Source organism: Stigmatopora nigra, chromosome 5 (assembly GCF_051989575.1).
Source record: "Stigmatopora nigra isolate UIUO_SnigA chromosome 5, RoL_Snig_1.1, whole genome shotgun sequence".
Classification (NCBI taxonomy): Eukaryota; Metazoa; Chordata; class Actinopteri; order Syngnathiformes; family Syngnathidae; genus Stigmatopora; species Stigmatopora nigra.
In genome coordinates this window covers 3933438-3956321 of record NC_135512.1, presented here as the reverse complement: position 1 = coordinate 3956321, position 22884 = coordinate 3933438, and the positions used below count along the sequence as shown (strand labels likewise).

General features: G+C 34.3%; 3 protein-coding genes across 4 annotated transcripts; all 3 read left to right on the top strand.

Moving 5' to 3' along the window:
- The first annotated feature begins 1138 nt into the window (after positions 1-1138).
- hsh2d (hematopoietic SH2 domain containing) lies at positions 1139-3636 on the top strand. 2 transcript variants are annotated; one of them, XM_077717331.1, is made up of 6 exons: positions 1139-1268; positions 1362-1509; positions 2196-2285; positions 2367-2544; positions 2620-2748; positions 2818-3636. In XM_077717331.1, exons 2-6 carry the CDS (start codon positions 1385-1387, stop codon positions 3100-3102), a joined length of 807 nt encoding a protein of 268 aa, XP_077573457.1. In that variant the 5' UTR covers positions 1139-1268; positions 1362-1384; the 3' UTR covers positions 3103-3636. The 2 variants fall into 2 exon arrangements, with proteins under 2 accessions (XP_077573457.1, XP_077573458.1); XM_077717332.1 differs by having other exon boundaries at positions 1175-1197.
- A 311-nt stretch (positions 3637-3947) lies between these two features.
- tax1bp3 (Tax1 (human T-cell leukemia virus type I) binding protein 3) lies at positions 3948-7984 on the top strand. Its single transcript, XM_077717929.1, has 4 exons — positions 3948-4115; positions 5357-5476; positions 6043-6120; positions 6739-7984. The coding sequence occupies exons 1-4, from the start codon at positions 4077-4079 to the stop codon at positions 6886-6888; spliced, it is 387 nt and encodes a 128-aa protein (XP_077574055.1). The 5' UTR covers positions 3948-4076; the 3' UTR covers positions 6889-7984.
- Positions 7985-12434: 4450 nt separating this feature from the next.
- Positions 12435-21925, top strand: slc1a6 (solute carrier family 1 member 6). The gene is made up of 12 exons (XM_077717173.1): positions 12435-12456; positions 14831-15100; positions 15926-16063; positions 16134-16341; positions 16715-16757; positions 16865-16990; positions 17066-17250; positions 18179-18412; positions 18477-18671; positions 19371-19505; positions 19666-19888; positions 19958-21925. The coding sequence occupies exons 1-11, from the start codon at positions 12450-12452 to the stop codon at positions 19862-19864; spliced, it is 1740 nt and encodes a 579-aa protein (XP_077573299.1). The 5' UTR covers positions 12435-12449; the 3' UTR covers positions 19865-19888; positions 19958-21925.
- The last annotated feature ends 959 nt before the right edge of the window (positions 21926-22884 follow it).

Sequence of the window (22884 nt, the reverse complement as noted above, 5' to 3'; positions counted from 1 at the left end):
TCTTCAAAGTGGTTTCTCTTTGAGGTTATCATGTGTCATAGACAGCACCCACAAAGTCTAAAAAAACACCAAGATTTGAAATCCGGTGGCCATATGATACTTTTACACAGTATGTATTAGGATGTATATATATACTATAAATAGAGAAAGCCAGTATGTTAGGAATGTACATATTTCCATCACGTGATCGGAAAGTGGCCCAATCACGTCACTTGGGATACAGGTTTTAAAATACAATGTGTATATGCATGTATATTAATACACGTATGTGTATATATATGTATATAAATACATGTATATGTGTATATATGTATATAAATACATGTATATGTGTATATATATGTATATAAATACATGTATATGTGTATATGTATATAAATACTTGTATATGTGTATATATATATATATGTATATAAATACATGTATATGTGTATATATATGTATATAAATACATGTATATGTGTATATATATGTATATAAATACATGTGTATATGTATATAAATACTTGTATATGTGTATATATTTATGTATATAAATACATGTATATGTGTATATATATGTATATAAATACATGTACATGTGTATATATATATATATATATGTATATAAATACATGTATATGTGTATATATGTATATAAATACATGTATATGTGTATATATGTATATAAATGCATGTATGTGTATATATATGTATATAAATACATGTATATGTGTATATATGTATATGTTTATAAATACATGTATATGTGTATATATATGTATATAAATACATTATGTGTGACTATATGTATATAAATACATGTATATGTGTATGTGTATAGATACATGTATATGGGTATATATATGTATATGTATATGTATATAAATACATGTATATGTGTATATATATGTATGTGTGTGTACATCCCACACATTAATTTGAACATAAGCTAATGGAGAGGTACAGTTAAAGTATAATTGTCTATGATGCTAAAATGAGAGCATTTTATTTTATCTGATTCAACAATTGTATTTGTCTTAATGTTTCACGATTCCTCTCCTCTGTTGCTCAAGAAGTGATGTCAGCTTTTTCCAAAGTGTGTAATCTCCCCCCTTGTTTACCTCCGTGATGCATTTGGACTCCGCCCACTCCAGGACAGGTTTGTTAAGGTGCACTTGTCTTGCTGGCATTTCCCAAAGGCCTTTATCAGAGAGGGTGAGTTGTTTTCCTTTCCTCAGCTAAGGACTAGAAACTGAAAAAATCTCTCAAAAACTCATCTGTTTTAGGTTGGAAGAACTTTATAGCTCTTTTCAATGTTTTTTTTTCTTTGCGTGTGTTTAATATTTGTCATTTTTATTTCTCTCTTTTATATTCCACAGGTACAGAAACCTCTTTTTCCAATATGACCGAGCTGAGTCAGCTGACCCACCCGCTTCATAATACTTTGTTTATACCTCCTCGTTCTCAATCCAGCTGGAAACAAAATGGAATTGTTCCTGAATGGTTTCATTGGAGTATTACTCGGAAGTAAGTCAGTGGCCGTGTCAAACTACCTTTTCTGTGTACACAAGATCTCGATTATCATCATTTCAAGTGTTCATCTGGCCTTTCTTGTCTAACTGGTAGGGAATTGATTTCATCATAAATCATGTGAAGCAGAGATATAATTGTTTGCGGGAATTTATTTTTGTTTTTGTTTTGTTTTGACTTTTATTCTGTAATCCAGTAAGTTTTAATAGATTTTTTTCAGGCCTAATTTTGACTTTTTATGTTTTAATTTTCTTGCAAAGCTTGGTTTTATTTGTTTTTGGTTATTAATGCTTTGGATTATTTGTCAGGCGCAGAATCAAAAGATAAAATGCATTTATTTATTTTAAATAGACAACATTAACAGTTTATAGCTGCTTGAAATGGAAAATATGCAAATACAGTGACTTGATATTAGTACAAGGTGCGTTTTTTTAATGGAGTTTTTATTTTATTTCGTTGTGTGAACACATGATATAGTTTGAGTTATTTTATTTTAATTATAGTATCTACTTAGTCCAGGTTTAGCCTTTTTTAAAACATTTTGATCATGTTTACATTACATTTCAAGCCTAAGGTAAGGTTAGCGAACCCTTATTAGCTCAATAGACGCCATTTTGAGGACAGAGAAAATTCCCAGATGTCTTTTCAATGTAAAAAAATCTCATCTGTGTAATTCTACGCAGATCTGCAGAAGATCTTCTGAGGCCCAAACCTCCAGGTTCCTTCCTCATCCGAGTCAGTGAGAGCCGAGTTGGCTACACACTCTCATATCGGTGAGTTTTTTTGCAATAAACACAAATTTGACAACCACACTTCATCGCACTTTTAAAAGTTTCTTTCTCTTGGTGTTGCAGCGTCAAAGGCTACTTTCGCCATTTCATGATCGACTCCAAAGAAGACGGCTCTTGCGCCATCGTGGGCGAAAAATGGCGTCATCCCAGTCTCCAGCAACTAGTAGAGTTTCACCGAAATGTCCCCATTTCGACACACAACGAGGTTCTCACCCTCTCTTGCGGACAAGTGAGAATGCCAGTAAGTAGTGTGGTAAAATCGCATTCCCAACGTTGAGTCTACTATTAATTTCTTGACCTTTTTATTAAAAATTAGGTTCCCCCAGTTGCCAATAACGTATCTAAAGAGAACAGTTCTGTCCATTCCAACAAAAGTGACACCCTACCCAAGGATCTTCACCCTCAAAATATCACAGAACACCCCGTCCAAGCAACTCCTGTCGTGGTAAGACAATTCTACTCATATCATACTTCCAAAACATCCATTTATGCCCTTTTCTTTTCATTTTTAAAGCCCGTTCCCAAAACCAGGAAGCGATATCTCACTGACATCACTCCATCTTCCAAGATTTCTTCTAAAAGTTCCCTCACAGACCCCAAAGCAGTGGTAGCCCCCGTACCTCCCCTTGAAAATCACGATGACACAAACACAAAGAGGAACATACCTTCTAATACTGAAAACCTTCAGGAAATGACTTGGGAGCAGCTTTTTGACGCAGCGCTTTCCGCTTATGACGACGAGGGTGAATTGCTACCGCAGGAGTATTCACCCCCTGCCCCTTTTGCACCCGGGTACTGAGTAAAACCGTGAAGGAGAAAGCGTCTCAACAGGATGGTTTACTGGACTGGATGTCACACTCCAGATGAGGTCAAACCAACAAATGTGAATGGAAGAAGTACTCAATTGGAAAATAGGACATTCAGAGTTTCCATTTGATGTCAAACTGGCATTCACTGAACTTGCATGAGCTGTTCAGCCTCTAACAATTAAACCCAAGAGGACTGAATTTTACACTTATGATCACCAGCTTGGCAAAATAGATCCTAAAGGAAATAAGTTAGTGCTTTACAATTTCAGGGAAGCATTAAAAAAGTTATAATTTTACTTTCTCACTCCAAAGGAGGGCTAGCCTGTATAGTTTTAGTTTTTACTTCTCTTTTAGGGGTATCCAAAGAATTTAATTTGAATTCTGTGTAAAGGTATTTTTTATTGTAATTGAATTATTGAATACCAGTACAGCATTCCCCCTTAAATCTTACCACTGCTTTTATTGTGTATAATGTTAGTGTGGTTTACATTATGATGTTAATAAATATACTTTTTGTGGAATAATCTCTTGTTTGTGTTGACTGTATTTTAATGTTGGCCACGCGTGTGATAACTGTCAATCAAACAATTTATGATTTTAGAATAGAGGAAGATTGAGGACTCAGAAAACCTATGACAACAAAGCAATTACTATATAACTAATATATTTATTGACACATTGTACAGCATTATAAACGCTTTCATTAAAGCTGTTTCACCCTAAATAGCCTTTTTTACAACCTAATATGAGCTGTTTAAAAATGCTAAATTACATGTCACAAAACTACATTGCCCACAATGCAACAGTCCATTTTTTTTTAATGGCCACTCCCAGTTTTCACCAAGGGATAAGTCCACTCATGTAGTAGTCATCAAGGAAGTTGCCCCACTTAGGATATTTCCCCCTTACCTTCCACAACCTCCCAATTAAGTTGTTTTTATTTGATTTTTTCTGCACCGACAAAATGTCTTTTATCCCTGGACAACCACTGACTGCGGTCGTGGTAAGTTAAAGTTTGACACTCGTAGGAATGGGACGCTCAAATGTTACTCCTCTATTGTTCATATTTGTACGAGAAGTTTAAGCAAACGAGTTCTTTTCACTGTCTAACGCTTTAGTTCAAGTTTATAATAATGTTAAATGTTATACTATGTAACTTAGTGTTTTTTGTTAAACACGTTTTAGCTCGTTTTATTCTCTAGCTAGCTTATCGTAACTAAAACGATCACTCGTTTTGTCGGTCACCCAAACGCATCCAAGTAAGAGCAAGCGCAAAGCGTAAGTAAGATTGATTTTATTTCATTTTAGGGTTCGATTTTGACAATTTTATTTAAACGTTTGTCAAGCGGTGGTTATTCCAATGGGCGTCAACGTGGATGACGTGATTTTCAAGCGTCCATAATGTAAAATTTAGGTGCCTTCACTTGCTGTGGGAATTATCACAATTACGACCAGGTGAGCTGGAAGTCATAATTATCCGGTTCAGTAGCCAATATGATGTTTGTACTTTGACCTTTCCAATAATTTTTTTGCAGGAATGGTGATCCATTCCACAACAAACATCTACATAAGATATTTAAGTTGAGCATGTTGAGTTTTGAGTTTGATTATTTAATAAGGGACAGCACATACTAACTAACATTCATATACATGGGCTACCAGATCTTCAACAAATGTGAAGTTTTGTCCCATAAACATCAACCCTGGTTTCAACCCAAACCTTTCTTCTTAGATATGAATATTTGTATGAGGGCTTTAATCACATTTGGGTTTTTCCCCCTTTTCATTTTTGTTATATATTGGGATGTTACAATTTCTTTCAGAGTGCTGACAGTTCTGAAAAATATCACAACACCAAACATGCATTTTAGTCTTTTTCTAACTTATTTGAGGGTCTCAAACTGGACTTGATTGGGCACTTCATGGACTGAATGACTTCCATGGAGCACTCCAGGCCTCTTTTGAGCTCATTGTATAGGCTGCACTGCTGACGGAATGTCTGCCCTCACACACTCACAAAAACACACACAAGAAGTCTTTGTGTTGATGAGCAACTCTGCGATCATGGATATTGAGCCTGCAGCTGTTTTCCCCCTGTCATTAGAATTTACAATTTGGTTCTGTCCAAAAGAGACATTCACATTTTTGGATGAACCACACACAAGTGCCTGGACAGATTTGTACACCTGTTGTTTGAAACCCCTCATGATTTATGACTTTTTTTGTTTTGTTTCTGTCAAACAGCAAAGGATCGAGATTCAGAAGTTGCGACAGGGTGACAATCTCATCCTTGGTTTCAGTATCGGAGGAGGGATCGACCAGGATCCGGGCCAGAATCCTTTTTCAGAGGACAAGAGTGACAAAGTGAGCAAACACTTGATGAAAAAATGGAACACACATTTTTAAAGCAAAGCAAAAAATTACACAGTGCTATTTTAAAATATGTGAGAATATTAACAACAACAACAACAACAACAACAAAAAGAAATGTTTAAGGCATGTGTGGTAAAACACAAATGACTTTTGGCTAATTTCTATCCAAATGACTTTCTAAATCATCTTCAAATTGTTAATAACATGTCATTAACTTACACGCAATTCCAAATCTTTTGGAACAGAAATAGTTTGGCTAGATGTTCTGGAAAAACACGTCTCAACACATCACCTAAGTATAATTCTGAAGATTCCTGCATGTTGACAAAAAAACTATTATTTTACATCACTTACCTATAACAGTTATTATTCAACGTGGTTGTTTTGTGGATATTATTGGATCAGATTATACACAATACTGCAGTACAAACCTGTAACAATGAAATTCAAAATATATCTAAAATAAATTAAGCTTTTGTACATTATTTGCTGTCACTCAACATACCTTAGGATTTTCCTTCATAAATTAATATATTCAATTATTTTTTCCTCCCCAGGGCATTTATGTCACCAGAATAACGCCAAACGGACCAGCAGACACAGCAGGTTTGATGATGGGTGATAAAATCATGCAGGTATGGTAAACTCCCGCTAGATGGCAGTAAGAGCTCACCTCAAAAACTTAAAAAAAATATATAAAAACTCAATTTTTTTTAGCTACAGTATTTTCACAACTATAAGGCGCACTTAAAAGTCTTACATTTTCTCCAAAATAGACAGTGCGCCTTATAATCCAGTGCGCCTTATATATGGAAAAAACAGAAAACGAAAAACCACCACTGTCGGATATTAAAAAAACACAAACGCCTGAACTGAAACAATTCTGTTAAAAATGCAGATGCCATCTTAGTTTACAAAATCTTCCATCATATAGTTCCTCCCCCACTGCAAGATTTTATACAAAACAATCCAAAACATCAACAATGGCTGGCTCTAGAGGTGACTGTGCATTGAATGCTTCATACCTGGAAGTCAATAGCAATTACCGTATTTTCACGACTATAAGGCGCACTTAAAAGTCTTACAATTTTCTCCAAAATAGACAGTGTGTCTTATAATACAGTGCGTCTTATAATACAGCGCGTCTTATATATGGAAAAAAATGTCATTCATTGAGTGTGCGCCTTATAATGCGGTGCGCCTTATAGTCGTGAAAATACGGCACTTAACCAATCGATACTGTTTGTTTGCAGGTAAACGGCTGGGACATGACCATGGTTACTCACGACCAAGCCCGCAAAAGGTTAACTAAGAAGAAAGAGGATGTGGTGCGCCTATTGGTCACTAGAAAGTCACTGGAGGATGCTGTGAAAAATTCAATGGGAGGGCACCAACCCCGGTAGCTCTGAGGCCTTACCTTGACCCCCCAAATAGAGCAAAAACGACCAGCAGGATCCTAACTATTAACTGGACAAGAGTGAGACCTATCTTATTCCATACCCACCCACACACACACACACACACATGACAAAACACCCGTGTTTTTGTAGCATAAAATAGAGAGATGCATTATTGTTTAAAATGTGGCGCTTAATACCATTATTCTGTACTTGCATGTGTGATTTTTAATTTCTTTTTTGAGTTAATACGTTTTATTTTACTATTTTTTTATACGACTTCATACAAAAATGACAATATTAAACTAAAATATTGCCGTTTTACAGCATCAATCAAAACCGAGAGGCGGATTTTTTTCTTTATTTTCATATTCTGCGTCGGATTCTATTTGGCATTTATCATTTCTTGAGATTTTGTCAAAAATTGACAAGATGTCGTATGACTGACAGAAAAACAATAGCTTTAGACACGTGTTTACATGCGAGGGAAGCACAATAACAATTGCCAAAGTCATTACGTTTATAAATAGTCATCTCTTTGATTACCATGGTAACGAAGCATATTTTCACAGTGCAAACGGCTCTTTTGACTCATTTCAAAAGGGCTCAACTCTTCAAATCCAGAAACCTTTCATTGGGAAGTTCAACTAAGGAATTCGGGGTTTATTACAACTTGGAATAACCATTTTTAGTCATCAAATTATAATTTGGACTTTTCCCAATCAATGTACAGTCCCTTGAATTCCAATGGAAATTCCCCAATTTGCTGGCGACCAGTTCAGGGTGTGTCTCTTTTGTTCTAGGGTTGCCTCTAGCTTAATATGTGACTTAAAATGAAACGTATGAGTGAGTTTTCCTGGAGTATTTTTCAGCTCTAGTACTGATGAATCAAATTCTACAGTATTTCCTTATAGGATGTATACATTATGTGATATACTATATGTCAAAAATAATCAATTTAGTCCTGATTCTATGTGGGAAATGAGCAATTGAACCCTTCTTTTTATTTTTGGGAACATAACTGTTGTTAAAACTATTGTTTCAATCACTTCGTGTTCAAAGCTAATAATATAAGGCGTTTCAGACCCCCCAAAAAAGAAAACCCACACGCAAACGCCTGGAATCCATTGCTTTGGAATGCCAATTTCCATGGTCTGCGTTCAGGTTTTGTAGAAACTAGCCTTAAAGCACAAATGTTTGGTATTTTGATTGTTCTAATCCAGATGTTTTGGATTAAAAAAAATAAGACAAAAGGAATGACAAATGGCTCAGTGCTTTATCTTGTTTGGTAGACTTTTTTAGCTTCCAAGCTGTTTTTTATAGTTAAAAATACTTTAAGGGAAAGACAACACTTTTATTATGCTCATTCCACTGAAAAGAATTTTGTTTAATAAATTTCATATAAAAATGTCATTTTTATGATGTGAAATTATGGAGGAAAAACAAATAAAAGACAATATTTCCAGGAACTTGCTACTATTTGAGCAGGCAGACTTTCAACAATGGTATTTATTTAATCAAATATATCATCATTCATTTTCTGAACCACTTTATCCTCACTAGGGTCGTAGGGGGCTGCTGGAGCCTATCCCAGCTGACTTCAGGCCTGAGACCAGCCAATCACAGGGCACGATGAGACAGACAACCATTCATTCTCCCTATCTAGGGTTCGTTCCCAGGTAGGTTTTCACTGGGTGAAGTTTGCCTGCTCTTGTATGGGTTTTATTTGGGTACTCTGGATTATATATGCTTATTAATTGCTATGTATACATTACTCCATTTAAAAATGGCTATTTTCAATTGTATTGCATGCATTATTCACTCAATCTAGTCTTAATTTAGTGTATTATTATTCTTACTCTTAATAGTAGCTCAATCTTTCCTAAATATAATAATAATTGCTAAATTTCCTTTATAATAAGGTCATAAAATTGCACTTAAAACACTTTTTTTTTTGTTAAGAAAAGTTAAACACCAGATATTAACATAACCTGTCCGCTCTTATTAAACAGACAGATTTTATACTGTCTATTTTGGAGAAAATTTATGACTTAAGTGCGCCTTATAGTGGTGAAAATACGGTAACTGCTATTGACTTCCAGGTATGAAGCACACTACTTTACAGTCACCTCTAGAGCCAGCCATTGTTGATGTTTTGGATTTTTTTGAATAAAATCTTGCAGTGGGGGAGGAGCTATATGATGGAAGATTGTTAAACTAAAATGGCTGATCTGCATATTTAATAGTATTGTTTCAGTTCAGCCGTTTGTGTTTGTTTAATATCCGACAGTGGTGGTTTTTCGTTTTTGGTTTTCTGTTTTTTCCATATATAAGGCGCACTGGATTATAAGGCGCACTGTCTATTTTGGAGAAAATTTAAGACTTTTAAGTGCGCCTTATAGACGCAAAAATACGGTAATAATTTATGAGCAAAGTGTGTGCGTCGGGTCTAAGGGAAGCACGCTTCATTCCACTTGCTTAAACATCCTAAAACTATTACACAACATAGTGCGACAATAAAAGGGTCTGCGCAAACATGGCTCAGACTCCCAAAGTCTGCAGATTTATTGTCACTAATAGCATTATGCCAATACTCTAGTGGTTGCTAGGTAACTAATGGATTTGCTAGAAATGGCCATATGACTTCATTATAGAGAGACAATGAATGAATGTGAGCTTCAAGTCAATTTGGCAATGATGACAGCCGCCAGTCATGATTTTGTTACCATGGCCTTAAAGATGACTTGATTTGGAGGCTAAGTAGCTTTCCAGATAATTCTATTACTTAAGAAAAGCATTTGTGAACAGCTTGATGGGATTGTCACACTCCGTGTTCAAGCCAAGCTTCCTGCAAGGCGTGTGAATAATTACATTTCTCTAATAGCAGATCATACATGATGTGTTCCTCCCACGTCGTGTGGCAAGATAATTGTGTTGCCATGGCGATGCAATCTGTTCTTATCACATTTCTCTTGCTTTGGAAAGGAAAAATGCACTTTTACATTCTGATGCATACATGGGAAGAAGATATATGTTTTATAGTACATAATTCTTCATTTGCAGCTTATGTTTCTATTTGTTTACCATATGAATAGCTGTCAATTTTTTGTTTAGTTTTACTATATTTAGGGCTAGTGAGTTAAATTCTTCATTTTTATTATTAATTTGGAACAATGCAGGCGTAAATTTGGGGGGGAAAAATCCAAAAATAATGGTACTATTTTCACTCTTAGTATAATTTTTGTTCAAGTTAAGGGTTTTTTTTCCTTGCTGAAAGAGTGAGTATGAAGTATGTTTGAAGTTTACTTAAGGGAGATTGTACTACTAATTTAACTATGTTATTGTCGCTATGTTAACAGAGAGCAAATGCTACAAATACAGATAAAAATTATGTTTGTATTCCTATAAATTTGATTTGGAATCAGTCTTTCCGGATGCCTATTGCTTTCTTAACTTAGCTAAAATATAACTTTAATCTGATAAACCAACAATCTGGCACTCAGCTTTAAAATGGCAATTAATTTCTTTAAAAAAAATCACAAAATTTGATTGCGAATCAGTCTTTCCGGATGCCTATTGCTTTCTTAACTTAGCTAAAATATAACTTTAAACTGATAAACCAACAATCTGGCACTCAGCTTTAAAATGGCTATTTATTTCTTTTAAAAAAAACACAATTCTTTTTATTACAAATGAATTTCGCAGTATCTAGCGTAGGCGTAAGAGCACCAGGCGGGGTGCCAAAGGCTTACAAATACATGAGCGAATACATGTTGTCATAGCAATATCTACAGTACAATATTTGTATAGGCAGTCTCCCTCATCCAGCACCCCCACAAGTGATTTTTTTTCCAATTAAGAGCTAAAAAAACCCCTACTGCAATTCTTCATGCCATATATGTGCAACCAAAATGACCTCCATAAGAATTTCTAACTAATGATCACATCTATTAAGAAAGAACTCACAAGTTCCAGCACATGTGAAAGTAGTGGGCGTGCAACAGGTGTTTTTTTTTTTTTGTCTTCATTATTTATTTCTCTTCTTCTTCTTCTCTGCCGAAGGAAAGATCCTTAACCTATCCTCCTCCCACGCAAAGCTCCCGGGCGCCGATGCTCGCCGGAGGCTTCCCAACCGGCGCAAAACGTGATGGTGGGCTAGCGTGTGGGCAACGGTAATTCATTATCTGCTACTCGAAGCAGAGAGAAGGTGTCACAGATAGAGTAAAAGGAACCCCTTTTCCTTCAGGTGTGCAACTTTTTATGAAGAAGTAACATGATGGCATTTTCTGGAATTAAAGTTTTCATCCTTTCTTTACAGCTTCTTCAAGAAAAGAAAGACCACCACTGAAGATCCAGCAAGACACGTGACTACTTGACTTCAACAAAGGGTATTTGTCCATTTACTAACCTTTTGCACTGATTTATGAGTCTTACCAAGCAAAGTTCATCTGAGGTGAATCTGTCAATCAATCTTACATTCTTGGGACCTTGACAACAAGTATTTATTTATTTATTTTTAATTTCCAATCAACCCAACCATGCTTTTTAAGTAGATTACAGTCTAGTGGTGTTATCTTCTCACCTGCTTTTCCATATACTTTCATCCATTGACAATATACACAGAAATATCTACCCATCCCTTTAACTGATCACCTATATGCACTAGTTTATGGTACTGCTTAACTTCAAAAAAATGTATCTATCTGTCCATTTATCCTTTTAATTGCATCAATATTTTTCATCATACCCCCATTTTTTGCATTCATCCATTCCTCCCCAACATCTCAACTATACATCTATATTCTTATTATTTGTCTATCTCTTAAACCAACCATTCATTCATTCATTCATCCTATATCTGTTCCATCCAGATACTTTAACTGCATACATCGTTTTTTTTCTTCTTCTGTCCAGACAAAAGCTTGACTTACAAGGCTACGTCCTCATTTTCTGTCTATTGTCGATTTTGCAGTATTCAGTATCGCTATATAGGCCCCAATATAGTTACCCTTTAGAACAGATTTTGTCAGAAGATTGGATTCGGTTTCAATAGTCTGTTTTCAGCACCATTTGGCTTTTAGACTGCTGTAAATCAAAAGATATCATGAAAAAAGTCAGACCACATTGGGAGTAAAAAAAACATCTTTGTTTTGCAGTTATCTAACAATGTCAAGGTTGTTTAATTCCTTAAATCCTTCCATCTATCCACCCATACATGCTATTATTTCTTAGCAGTATTTTCATTTTTTGGTTGTTGTACCTTTTTTTCCAACTGATCTTTGCATAAACTATTCAACATTGTAAAATGTTTAATTATGTTAATGTCCTGCCATGTTAAGGGTCAGAAAAGAAGGCTTGTAATAGAATGACTGGGCTTTAGTTGACTATATGTTGGGCTCCATTTCCATGTGGCCAGTCTATGTATGCATGTGTCTGTGTAGTAGGTGTGTTTACATGATGGTATAAAAGGTTCCAACATGTGAGACGACGTGAGAGGTCTGTATACTCATGAGGACAACGCAGAGCATGCACACTATTTAGATCGGACTATCTTGACACGTTGAAACATGAGTGGTGAGTTTTGACGTTTTGTTTTGATAAGATTTGTGTGTTTTTCCTACTAGAAATCATTAATTATTATTATAAATTGAAGGTTTGCATCATAGAAATGATCGATCTTACAAATTATTTGGTTTATCTTTTTATTTAAAAAGATGTATTTATTTATATATATATATATATATATATATATATATATATATATATATATATATATATATATATATATATATATATATATATATATATATATATATATATATATATATATATATATATATATATATATATATATATATATATATATATATATATATATATATATATATATATATATATATATATATATATATATATATATATATATATATATATATATATATATATATATATATATATATATATATATATATATATATATATATATAGTATAAAAACATAAGTAGATGTTAGAACGATACAATAGTGCTTCCTGATAATGTCTTCAAAAAATGACTACAAATACATCATTTAATAGATTTACAATGTATAAAGACAAGAAATTTTATGTTTAAATTCGTGTACATTTGTTTTATAGATGCTAAAATGTTTTTGTTTTGAAATTAATCCTTCTAACTTGATTCTGTTAATTTGTCAAGTTACATTTACTACCACTATTTATATATTACAGCTTAGTAGTACACCAAATTTGCCTTATTATTATTTGGGATGACTTTTAAACAAAAACAATAAATGTTAACCAAACTTGACATTTCCAGTCAATTGAATCTTTATATTTGGATGAAAAAAACATAATTAAATAAACTATACTTCAATTAAAGTACACAAATAATCACTGTAACCAAGTTCAGCTCATTCAAAAGAATAATGATAGCTCAAATTAACATAACTAATAAATAGTAAGTTTAACTTCTTAAAGCATCGCCACACTTCTTAAAATCCGATAAAGGCACCAAATCATCAAAGTCTTCCCGCCTTTTTGTGTTGTCATGTCCTCTTTTATACTGTATTTGTATTTTTTACTTTCATTTGATGGGTTTTTTTTTTCACTTGCATTCAACACTAGCATTTTCTTCTATTTGGCGCCAAACCTAAAGAGAAAAAAGCGACTGTCACTTTGGTTATTGTCATTCAATTTCAAGTAAACTCGAGTTTATCTCACGGGGGGTCGTAAAAGAAAATATAAAAGAGGACCCGTAGGGGAAAAAGAAGATAAGGACTGCCTGTTTTTTTTTTGTGGTGTATAAACGTTTGTTTGTTGAAGCCGTTTGGCAGGAAACATTGTAAGTAACCTACATACTACAGATAAGATACAGTAGCTCCAGACCAACTGCCACGAACACAACTACTACTTTTTTGGGGGGTTTTAGTACCCACACAAGTTAAAAGGTAAGGATATTGAATTATTTGATGTATTTTTGGGGTCAATTTTTCCATTTTGTTGTGTTTAAGGTTTGGTGAAGTGTAAGAATTTGGTCAAATAACTGAATTTTTAAGTCAAAGAAGTAACTCAAGATGATGCAATATGAGTTTGGATGTTGCCTTGGTTATATTTTTGGAATGTTTATTACCTTATGGATTTAAATGTTATTTCCAAAGTTGCCCTTTTTTTACTCTCAGCATTCCAACTTTGAAATGTACCAAAAGTAAACGCCTGTTTTAATGTTGCCCTTAATGTGCAAAAATGTGGGTTTTTCGGTAACATGAAAAAACATATTTTTACATTTCAAAGTGTATTTCATCCTTCATTTAAATCATCTAAAAATTCCCCAAATTGGTATACATAAAAGTTGTATTTTTTGTAGTATTTTTGCTGAAAACATACAACCTTTTTTGTCCATTTAGTGTCAAACATGGCTACAAAAAATCTACAAACCAAAAAAAAAAACATTTAAAATACTTTTCATCAATTATATAACTATTTTTTTAAATAACTAAACACCTGATATGTAATTGTAATGTAATTTTGCTGAAAAAATATAACCTTTATTGTCCATTTAGTGTCAAACATGGCTCCAAAAAGTCTACAAACCGAAAAAAAAACATGTAATATATTTTCACCAATTATATACCTATTTAAAAAAATACTTAAATACCTGCTATAATGTCAATATATAATATATGCCCTATTTTTTTAATTAATTTTTTTATTGTAATGTGTTCTAATGGGAGTCAACACACCCAACCATAACATTACTATACCAACATGTTTTTTTCCTCAATTGTGCAACTGCTTTATCAGTTTTTTACTACTTTCCTTATCAAAATGAATGAACAATATTTCAAGTGCAAGTTGTCGGATGCTTTTGAACTGCTTTATTTTCATCAGATTCAAGCAAATGTCTTAAACTTTTTTGCTAACTGATTCTTACTTGTTTTCCCTATTTAGTTTCACATGAAACCTGCCTTCTGGACCAGGTTTTGGAGCTTATTATGAGTGAGAAGCCCCAGTCCAATACCACCAATCTTTTCCTCAACGAGGATCTGGAAAAAGTTCCTTTGCCCGAACGAGTGGATTTGAAAAGGCGAGTTTGTGCAGCCATGGAGAGGAGAGCGAGCGTCATGAAAGAGAAAATAAGCTCCATCAACAAGGAGAGCGTCAAAGGTGTCCTTAAGAGGAACCTTTTTGTTATATTTACTATTGCTGCTGTGGCTTTGGGTGAGTATATTTGTACACTGGAAAAATTGGGCAAGAAAAACAAAAATACAAGATGCAATTTCTATAGAGATTGCATGGCTTTGCTTTGATATTTTTTAAAATATTTGTTTTTTACTTTTAAGACTTTAAACCCTTTATTGGGTCATTAAATTAATTTGGCATTAAACGGCAATACACAGTGGTTAAAAAGGTACATGCTAAAGTTGATTTATTTTAAATCAGTATTTAACTCATATTTAACTCCTATTTAATAGTATTTAACTCATATTTCATAGTATTTAACTCATATTTCATAGTATTTAACTAATATTTAACTCGTATTTCATAGTATTTAACTCGCATCTCATAGTATTTAACTCGTATTTCATAGTATTTAACTCGTATTTCATAGTATTTAACTCATATTTCATAGTATTTAACTCATATTGAACTCATATTCTTATAGTAATTAACTCATATTGAAATCATATTTCATAGTATTTAACTCCTATGTAACTCATACTTCATAGTATTTAACTCATATTGAACTCATACTTCATAGTATTTAACTCATATTTAACTCATATTTAACTCATATTTCATAATATTTAACTCATTTTAAACTCATATTTCATAGTATTTTACTCATATTTCAGTGCCATTGAGCTTATAATGATAGAACAAGTAAAAATGCTCTCAAAATGAGCCTTTTTACTGAAATAATACATTTTAAGATTCCCCCCTATCTTAACTATGATGAAATATTTGTAGTATTCATTTTACCTGAAACCAGACATAAAAGTTGTCATTTCTTTTTAAAAAAAAAATCTTTTCTGCTTTCTTCAGGCATCCTTTTAGGCTTTGCTCTTCGTTCCCACAACTTGACCCTGAGGGAAATCAAGTATTTCTCCTTTCCTGGGGAGTTACTGATGAGGATGCTTAAGATGCTAGTACTTCCTCTGATTGTCTCCAGCCTGGTCACAGGTGCAATTCCTCACCATCACAGTATATTTACAGGAAATACCTGTATTGCTAAGACTTATTTTTTTTGTAGGAATGGCGTCCTTGGACAGCAAAGCGTCCGGCAAAATGGGCGCACGTGCTGTGGTCTACTACATGGTGACCACCCTGATTGCCGTCTTCATCGGGATTGTCATTGTAGTCATCATCAAACCAGGGAAAGGCAGCAGGGATAGACCTATGTCCAAGAGTGGAAATGTAGAACTTGTTCAGGCATCAGATGCTTTCCTGGATCTTATCAGGTAATTTGGTTTAATTTACCCCATTTATTATTGTCATTTGACTGTTTTTTGTGATCAAATAATCCAAATAATTCACTTATTACTACTTATAGTTGAGATTTTTCTATCAAAAGCAAAAAATAGAGAATTCCATCTGTTTTTTTTTTAAGTTACCCACCTAATTAAGTCCTTTTAAACTAGCTTGTTGATTACAAAATATATAGCAAATGTTGTTTCTTTGTTTTTAGCAATGGATTTTTAACCCTTGCATGAATTATGATAAGTATATTTGTGTGTATTCACTTGTCCACCTGAGGGTTTCCATCCTTTTTTTTTTCATGTTGTCATCATTTAACTAAAAAAAATAATATATATTTTGATTTTTTTTTCACAGAAACATGTTCCCACCCAATCTGGTCGAAGCTTGTTTCAAACAGGTGAGATACTTTATCTAGCCTATTGTTTTTAATTCAACCCAATACACTCAAAGCACTTAAAATATGATATTCCTTGTTTGCAATATTTCTTTGCTGTCATTTTGTAGTACAAAACCACATACAAGCGCATTATGCGTACAAGGAATGTAACTGTCAGCCTCAACATCACCGACAGTGCGATAAATGCGACTGACGCCAACTTCAACCACAGTGAGGCGCTTCACACCATCCAGGTGAATCCCCTTGACCTCACCATCATGTCTTATATCTGAAAACCCCAACAATGACACTAAGCTTTGTACATGTAGGAGACATTGGAGGAGACAGTCCCCCTTACAGGCTCCTCGGATGGTGTCAACGCTTTGGGTTTGGTCTTCTTCTCTATGTGCTTTGGTTTGGTCATCGGCAATATGAAGAAAAAGGGTCAAGCTCTCCGGGACTTCTTTGACAGCCTCAATGAAGCCATCATGAGGCTGGTGGCTATCATCATCTGGTTAGTTCACACGCATAAATAGAAATGTATTTGTAGAAAGGGAATACAGTGAAAATTTTGCCATTTTGCGGATCAAATATCATTTTTTAATTTTTTTAAATTTATTATTTATTGTTATTTTTATTAAGTATGTTTTTTTTTTTTTGTAAGACCGATCTCGTTTTACCCATTTTGGCTCTAATCCAGATCGTCTCGGTCAATGTGCGTGTCAGTAAGCAATGTACCAACACATTCAAGTTGTCAGCGTCATACACCGCCATCTACAGAATCTTAAATTTAGGCGCTTACACAAGACGCACTGACTGATTGGGCACCCTGTCCAATTTGGGGAAAATTTTAGACTTTTAAGTGTGCCTTATGCGAGTAAATATGTGGCATTGTTTGTATGGTTTATTATCGCTTAATAAGTGGAATTGCAATCATTAATAAGGGGAGCAATTACCGTATTTGACGACTATAAGGCGCACCGCATTATAAGGCGCACCCTCAATGAACGACATTTTTCCATATATAAGGCGCACTGTATTATAAGGCGCACTGTGTTATAAGGCGCACTGTATTATAAGGCGCACTGTATTATAAGGCGCTCTGTATTATAAGGCGCACTGTCTATTTTGGAGATAATTTAAGACTTTTAAGCGTGCCTTATAGTCGTGAAAATACGGTAGTTAAGGTATGTAAACATGAAAAAAGGCAAGATACAATTGGAAATTAATGTACTAACCAGGAGAGGGCAGTGTGTACCTTCCTGAGTTAAATAATTGTACAAGGGAGGGTTTTAAAAGTTCAAATCATGTTTTTGATAGACTTCATTAAAACACTGTCCAACACATTGCGGTTTTTCACCTACTCCGACAAGTCTTGGAATCTATTAACCGGGATAAACGAGGTATTACTGTACTTGACTTCCCTCTTGCTTGTTTGCTAGGTATGCGCCGGTTGGAATCCTCTTTCTGATTGCGGGCAAGATCGTGGAAATGAAGGACCTGGCGGAGATGGGTGGCCAGTTGGCCATGTACACCGTGTCGGTCATTGTGGGGCTTCTTATCCATGGCCTTTTTGTACTGCCGCTGCTGTACTTTGCGGTAACCAGAAAGAACCCCTACAGTTTCATTGCAGGCCTCCTCCAAGCACTCATGACTGCTCTGGGAACTTCCTCCAGGTAAATTCATGGCAATTGTCAACAAATGGAAACGAGACGAATCATTTTTTTTTTATTTTGACAGCTCTGCTACTCTGCCCATCACCTTCCGATGCTTGGAGGAAAATAATCAGGTGGACAAACGGGTGACCCGTTTTGTCTTACCTGTGGGTGCCACTATTAATATGGATGGTACAGCACTCTACGAAGCTGTGGCGGCCATTTTTATCGCTCAAGTCAATGATATGGATCTCAATTTTGGCCAGATTCTCACCATTAGGTAATGTTTACAAAGCACTTGTACACTATAAATGAAAATTTGTATATATATATAATGTTTGTGTCTGTAGATTGTCTGGTTATATGTAAAATCACACAACCAAGTCATTTATTTGTATCTAATCAAGTCATATTTGTTCATCAGCTAAGCTAATGTATGCATTTTAGGTACTGTTATGTAGTTTCATTATTACAGTAATCCCTCGAATATCGTGGTTAATGTAGACCAGAAATGTCCGCAATAATCAAAAAATTGCAAAGTAGGTTTCATCCCAATTATAACTACCTTTTTTATTTTTATTTTTATAGTTTGTTGTGTAATTTCACATTTTTCTGAACTTAAAAAAAAATAATAATAGCGGAAAAAATCGCAAAGAAGTAAATTGGCCATAATGGAGGGAAGATTTTATTTATTATGATTGTGAGACTGAGCGGAAAAGTTGTTGTTCCCAAAGCCAAAGGTTGTGGGTTCAATTCTCTGCCCTGGTGACCATGTCTAAGTATTCTTGAGCCATTGATGCAATGCCATCTGTAGCTAAATGAAGATATATAGTTTCAAAGCACTATGGCTGTCAAAATGCATTAGATTCGAGTTTTTAAGTCCATTTAATATAGAAATAATCATGTGATCCCATTTTCTTTCACATATCCCACGGCACAACACCATTACTGCACTCTCCCTTTCCCGCCACCCACTCAGCATCACGGCAACTGCTGCCAGCATCGGAGCAGCAGGCATTCCTCAAGCCGGCCTGGTTACCATGGTGATTGTATTGACTTCGGTGGGACTGCCTACTGAGGACATAACACTGATCATCGCCGTGGATTGGTTCTTGTGAGTTACCCGCTAAATGCCAACGTGATGGGTGATTGGTCAGGGCTTTTCTATCCAAATGTCATACTCGCATTTGCGGGCGACCCCTGAGGCGCCATTATGAAACATTCATGGCGAGACACCTTTTTGTCACTGTGCTGATACTATTGTCTCCCCCTAGGGACCGATTGCGCACTACCACCAATGTCCTGGGCGACTCTTTGGGGGCGGGCATTTTGGAACACCTATCTCGTAGCGAACTGCAAAGCAAAGACGAAGAAGCACGGAACTCGGTGATAGAAGAGAACGAGAAATCCTACCAGTTGATTTGCCAGGCTAATGACACCGTGCACAACCACAACAGCGAGACAACAATGTGACAAAGCAAAATGGCAGTAAATTCGGTAATGCCGATACGCCACTAAAATGACGTCATCGGAATACCATGCCAATTACATGCAATTTTTTTTTAGGTCTAGTTTCCATTGGCCGGTTGACCCACCCAAGATGGCCGCCACCTACGCACACTATGACAAAAAGGAGCATTTTTTTGCCCTTACCAAGATGACGATAGTGTGAAGTCCAATGATGATTTGGCTGTGAATTTCAATGAGTTTACCACAATCAGGTGTGTATGCAGTTAAGTAGTAAAATTTTAACTTTTCAAAAAAATGTATCAGTACAGTTTAAAAAATAGTATCGGTGTACCGCTATTGTTTATAAAATATTATTAAAAATGCAATAGTGGAGTAAGGAAGTCAGATGCAAAATGTTGGTAGGAGTTGATAAAAAGATTTAAATGGTCAGGTTACATTTTAAAGTATTACAAAAAAGCACTATTCTACTTACACATTTAGAATTTTATGAGACAGTAAATTGTAATGTTCTAAAAACTCTTCAAACTGTCAGTGTAAAATCTGAGGCCAATTGACGGCTATATTGGGCGTTCTGCCATCTTGTGGAAGAGCATATAAGTGCTCTACCTTTTTATAACAAGGCACTGGCAAAAGTAGATTGACAAAGATGTTTTTAATGAACAAAACATAATTTGCAAAAAATTATTATTCTACTTTTATGATGGCAAAATTGCTTGTTTTCTATTGTAACTAAATTTCTGGTAAGAGCCAATTAGAAGACATTTTTACCTGTATAGTTCATTTTAAGTGTGGGTTAATACAAAACTAAGGATTGCAAGAATCATAATTGATATTTATTAATTCTCCAATTGAATCGTTACTGTATAAAAAAACATGATTTTTCTGAATTTAGGAATTTTTGTCATTTTTTTTTAGCATTTTCTGCAGGCAGACATTTTAATGGAATTAATGATTCTTGATGCTGGTTTAAAGTCTAAAAAACACTAACTGCTCTATTCTAAGAAAAATGGATGAATCCCGAATCCCACAAATACTAATGAATGCCAGTTTTGCCCAATTCAGACTAATATTTTCCTTAAGACAGAGGTTGAACTTGAAATTGTACACTATTTTTGAAAATCCCACTATTTATTTATTATCAAGACTACCTCTCATAGAAACTTAATGTGGCGCTTCTGCTATGTGAAACAATAATTGTGCATTTTTGTATCGCATTTCTTGAGGTTAGCTTTGCTTATATTTGGTAAATTGACAAAAATGTGATTGCACTTGACTGTTAAACACTGGATTTTGCTAACTATTGTTTCAAACTCTAGTGACTTGCCAAGGTTTGTCTGCTTTTTGACTTTTTAATATATTATTAACCCTTGAATGCACAACTTTGTACATTCACCTATTTTAAAGCACAAACAAGGTTCCAAAATGAGCCACAAGCAACATTTTTTTGCAGATTTCACCATTTTTTTTGCAGTTTTTGCGTAAATACTGTGAATTTTCTCATTTTTATGGGAAACAAAGACAGAAATATTACCAAAAGCTAGAGAACACCTCAAAAACGTTATCGTTTTCATGTTTAAATATAAAAGTTGTGGTTCATTATGCAAGGAGCATAGTATGTTTTCATTAAAAACCCAAATAATAACAAATGCATTAAGAAATTATCATGATTAAAACAAGTTTATTGAGGAATAGTTAAAAACTCAGCCATGTAACTTGTTGTGCATCCAAGGGTTAAGGCTATTGCTGTGAATTAATTTAAATACACAGTTAAGATTGTAAAGAAAATCCTTTTAGTGTCTTTTTAACTGATATTTTGGGAATGTATTAGTTAGATGTTGTTTTGATGTGTTAAAGATGCTACCAAGTAATATTTGTAATAGTATAATAGTGTAGTATAGAACTGGGTGTTCAATGGTTTATGCTATTAGTACTGAACTACACGTGAATGGAATATTTACAAAAAGTGACAAATCTGAGCTTCAGTCGAGAAATAATTTCTGTAAAAGTGTTTTTTTTCCTCAGAAAAGGGTGATTATGTGATGAAATAAATGGCTCAGGAATTAACTCTTGTTTTTGGGTAAATCCATTATTGGAAAGCATCCAAGTCATACGATAAAGAAGGTAATGTCTTTTTAAATGTATTTCCTCCCCTTAAATACTAAACTAAACTTTAGTGATGCCTCACTCGTTAAATTTAAGGTGTATAATATTCATTTTACGTCATATGTATTCTCCCGTTAAAAGTTGCGCCTGGACAATTACGTCATAGTTTAGTGGTCATGTGACCGGAAGCATTGTCCCTTCATTGTGATTAGCGAGTTTCTTTTTTAAATTATGTGTTATAATGATAACGATGTCCAGAGTGGAGATGCGAGAAAATGGCATCAATGATCGAATTTTGTCTGCTAAAGGATGCAAATTTAAGGATCCGATCTAGTGACCCAATTTCCAGTTTACCCCACGTGCAAAAGTTCATCTGCAGGTATGTTTGAGGTCAAACAAATTCATTTCAATGCATTGCAATCTAGATGTTGTCTTACACGTGGTTGACTTAAAAAAATAAGTTACTGACTCCTTGATGCTACAATAATTATATATATAAATTAATTTAGATCACTTGTTTTTGCTTTGAATTTGATGCTAAATCAAGTTAAATTGATTTAAAATACATGATAAAATAACCAAAAATTCAAATCAAACATGTATGTTGCAAATTAGTGGCAACAAGCATTTGTGGTTACAAAAACATTTAAATTATAGTTTTGCACGAGTAAATTAATTAATTTGCACCAATGGTTATATTAGCTAGTACGTAGTAACTTGTTTGGATGCAATGCAAATGTTTATGTAGAAAAATTATTGTGAAAACAACAGATGTTGACATAAATATTATTTCTTACAGAATTTCTTTAAAATCTTTTACTCCCCAAAAAAATTCTCCTGCTTATTCATGTGGTATTTACTGAATTTTGAGGGATAATTTGAATTTATTGCTCTTTATAATCTGTCTACAGTACAAGAAA

What these genes read in the sequence shown, in the direction of transcription:
- slc1a6 (XM_077717173.1), top strand. An exon ending in GCTTTCCTGGATCTTATCAG is followed by an intron (nt 16,342 to 16,714) that starts GTAATTTGGTTT and finishes TTTTTTTCACAG; the next exon opens with AAACATGTTCCCACCCAATC. An exon ending in GCTCTGGGAACTTCCTCCAG is followed by an intron (nt 18,413 to 18,476) that starts GTAAATTCATGG and finishes TTATTTTGACAG; the next exon opens with CTCTGCTACTCTGCCCATCA.
- hsh2d (XM_077717331.1), top strand. Translation starts at nt 1,385, where the DNA reads ATGACCGAGCTGAGTCAGCTGACCCACCCGCTTCATAATACTTTGTTT. An exon ending in CATTGGAGTATTACTCGGAA is followed by an intron (nt 1,510 to 2,195) that starts GTAAGTCAGTGG and finishes AATTCTACGCAG; the next exon opens with ATCTGCAGAAGATCTTCTGA. An exon ending in GGCTACACACTCTCATATCG is followed by an intron (nt 2,286 to 2,366) that starts GTGAGTTTTTTT and finishes TTGGTGTTGCAG; the next exon opens with CGTCAAAGGCTACTTTCGCC.
- tax1bp3 (XM_077717929.1), top strand. Translation starts at nt 4,077, where the DNA reads ATGTCTTTTATCCCTGGACAACCACTGACTGCGGTCGTG. An exon ending in AACCACTGACTGCGGTCGTG is followed by an intron (nt 4,116 to 5,356) that starts GTAAGTTAAAGT and finishes TCTGTCAAACAG; the next exon opens with CAAAGGATCGAGATTCAGAA. An exon ending in CAGAGGACAAGAGTGACAAA is followed by an intron (nt 5,477 to 6,042) that starts GTGAGCAAACAC and finishes TTTCCTCCCCAG; the next exon opens with GGCATTTATGTCACCAGAAT.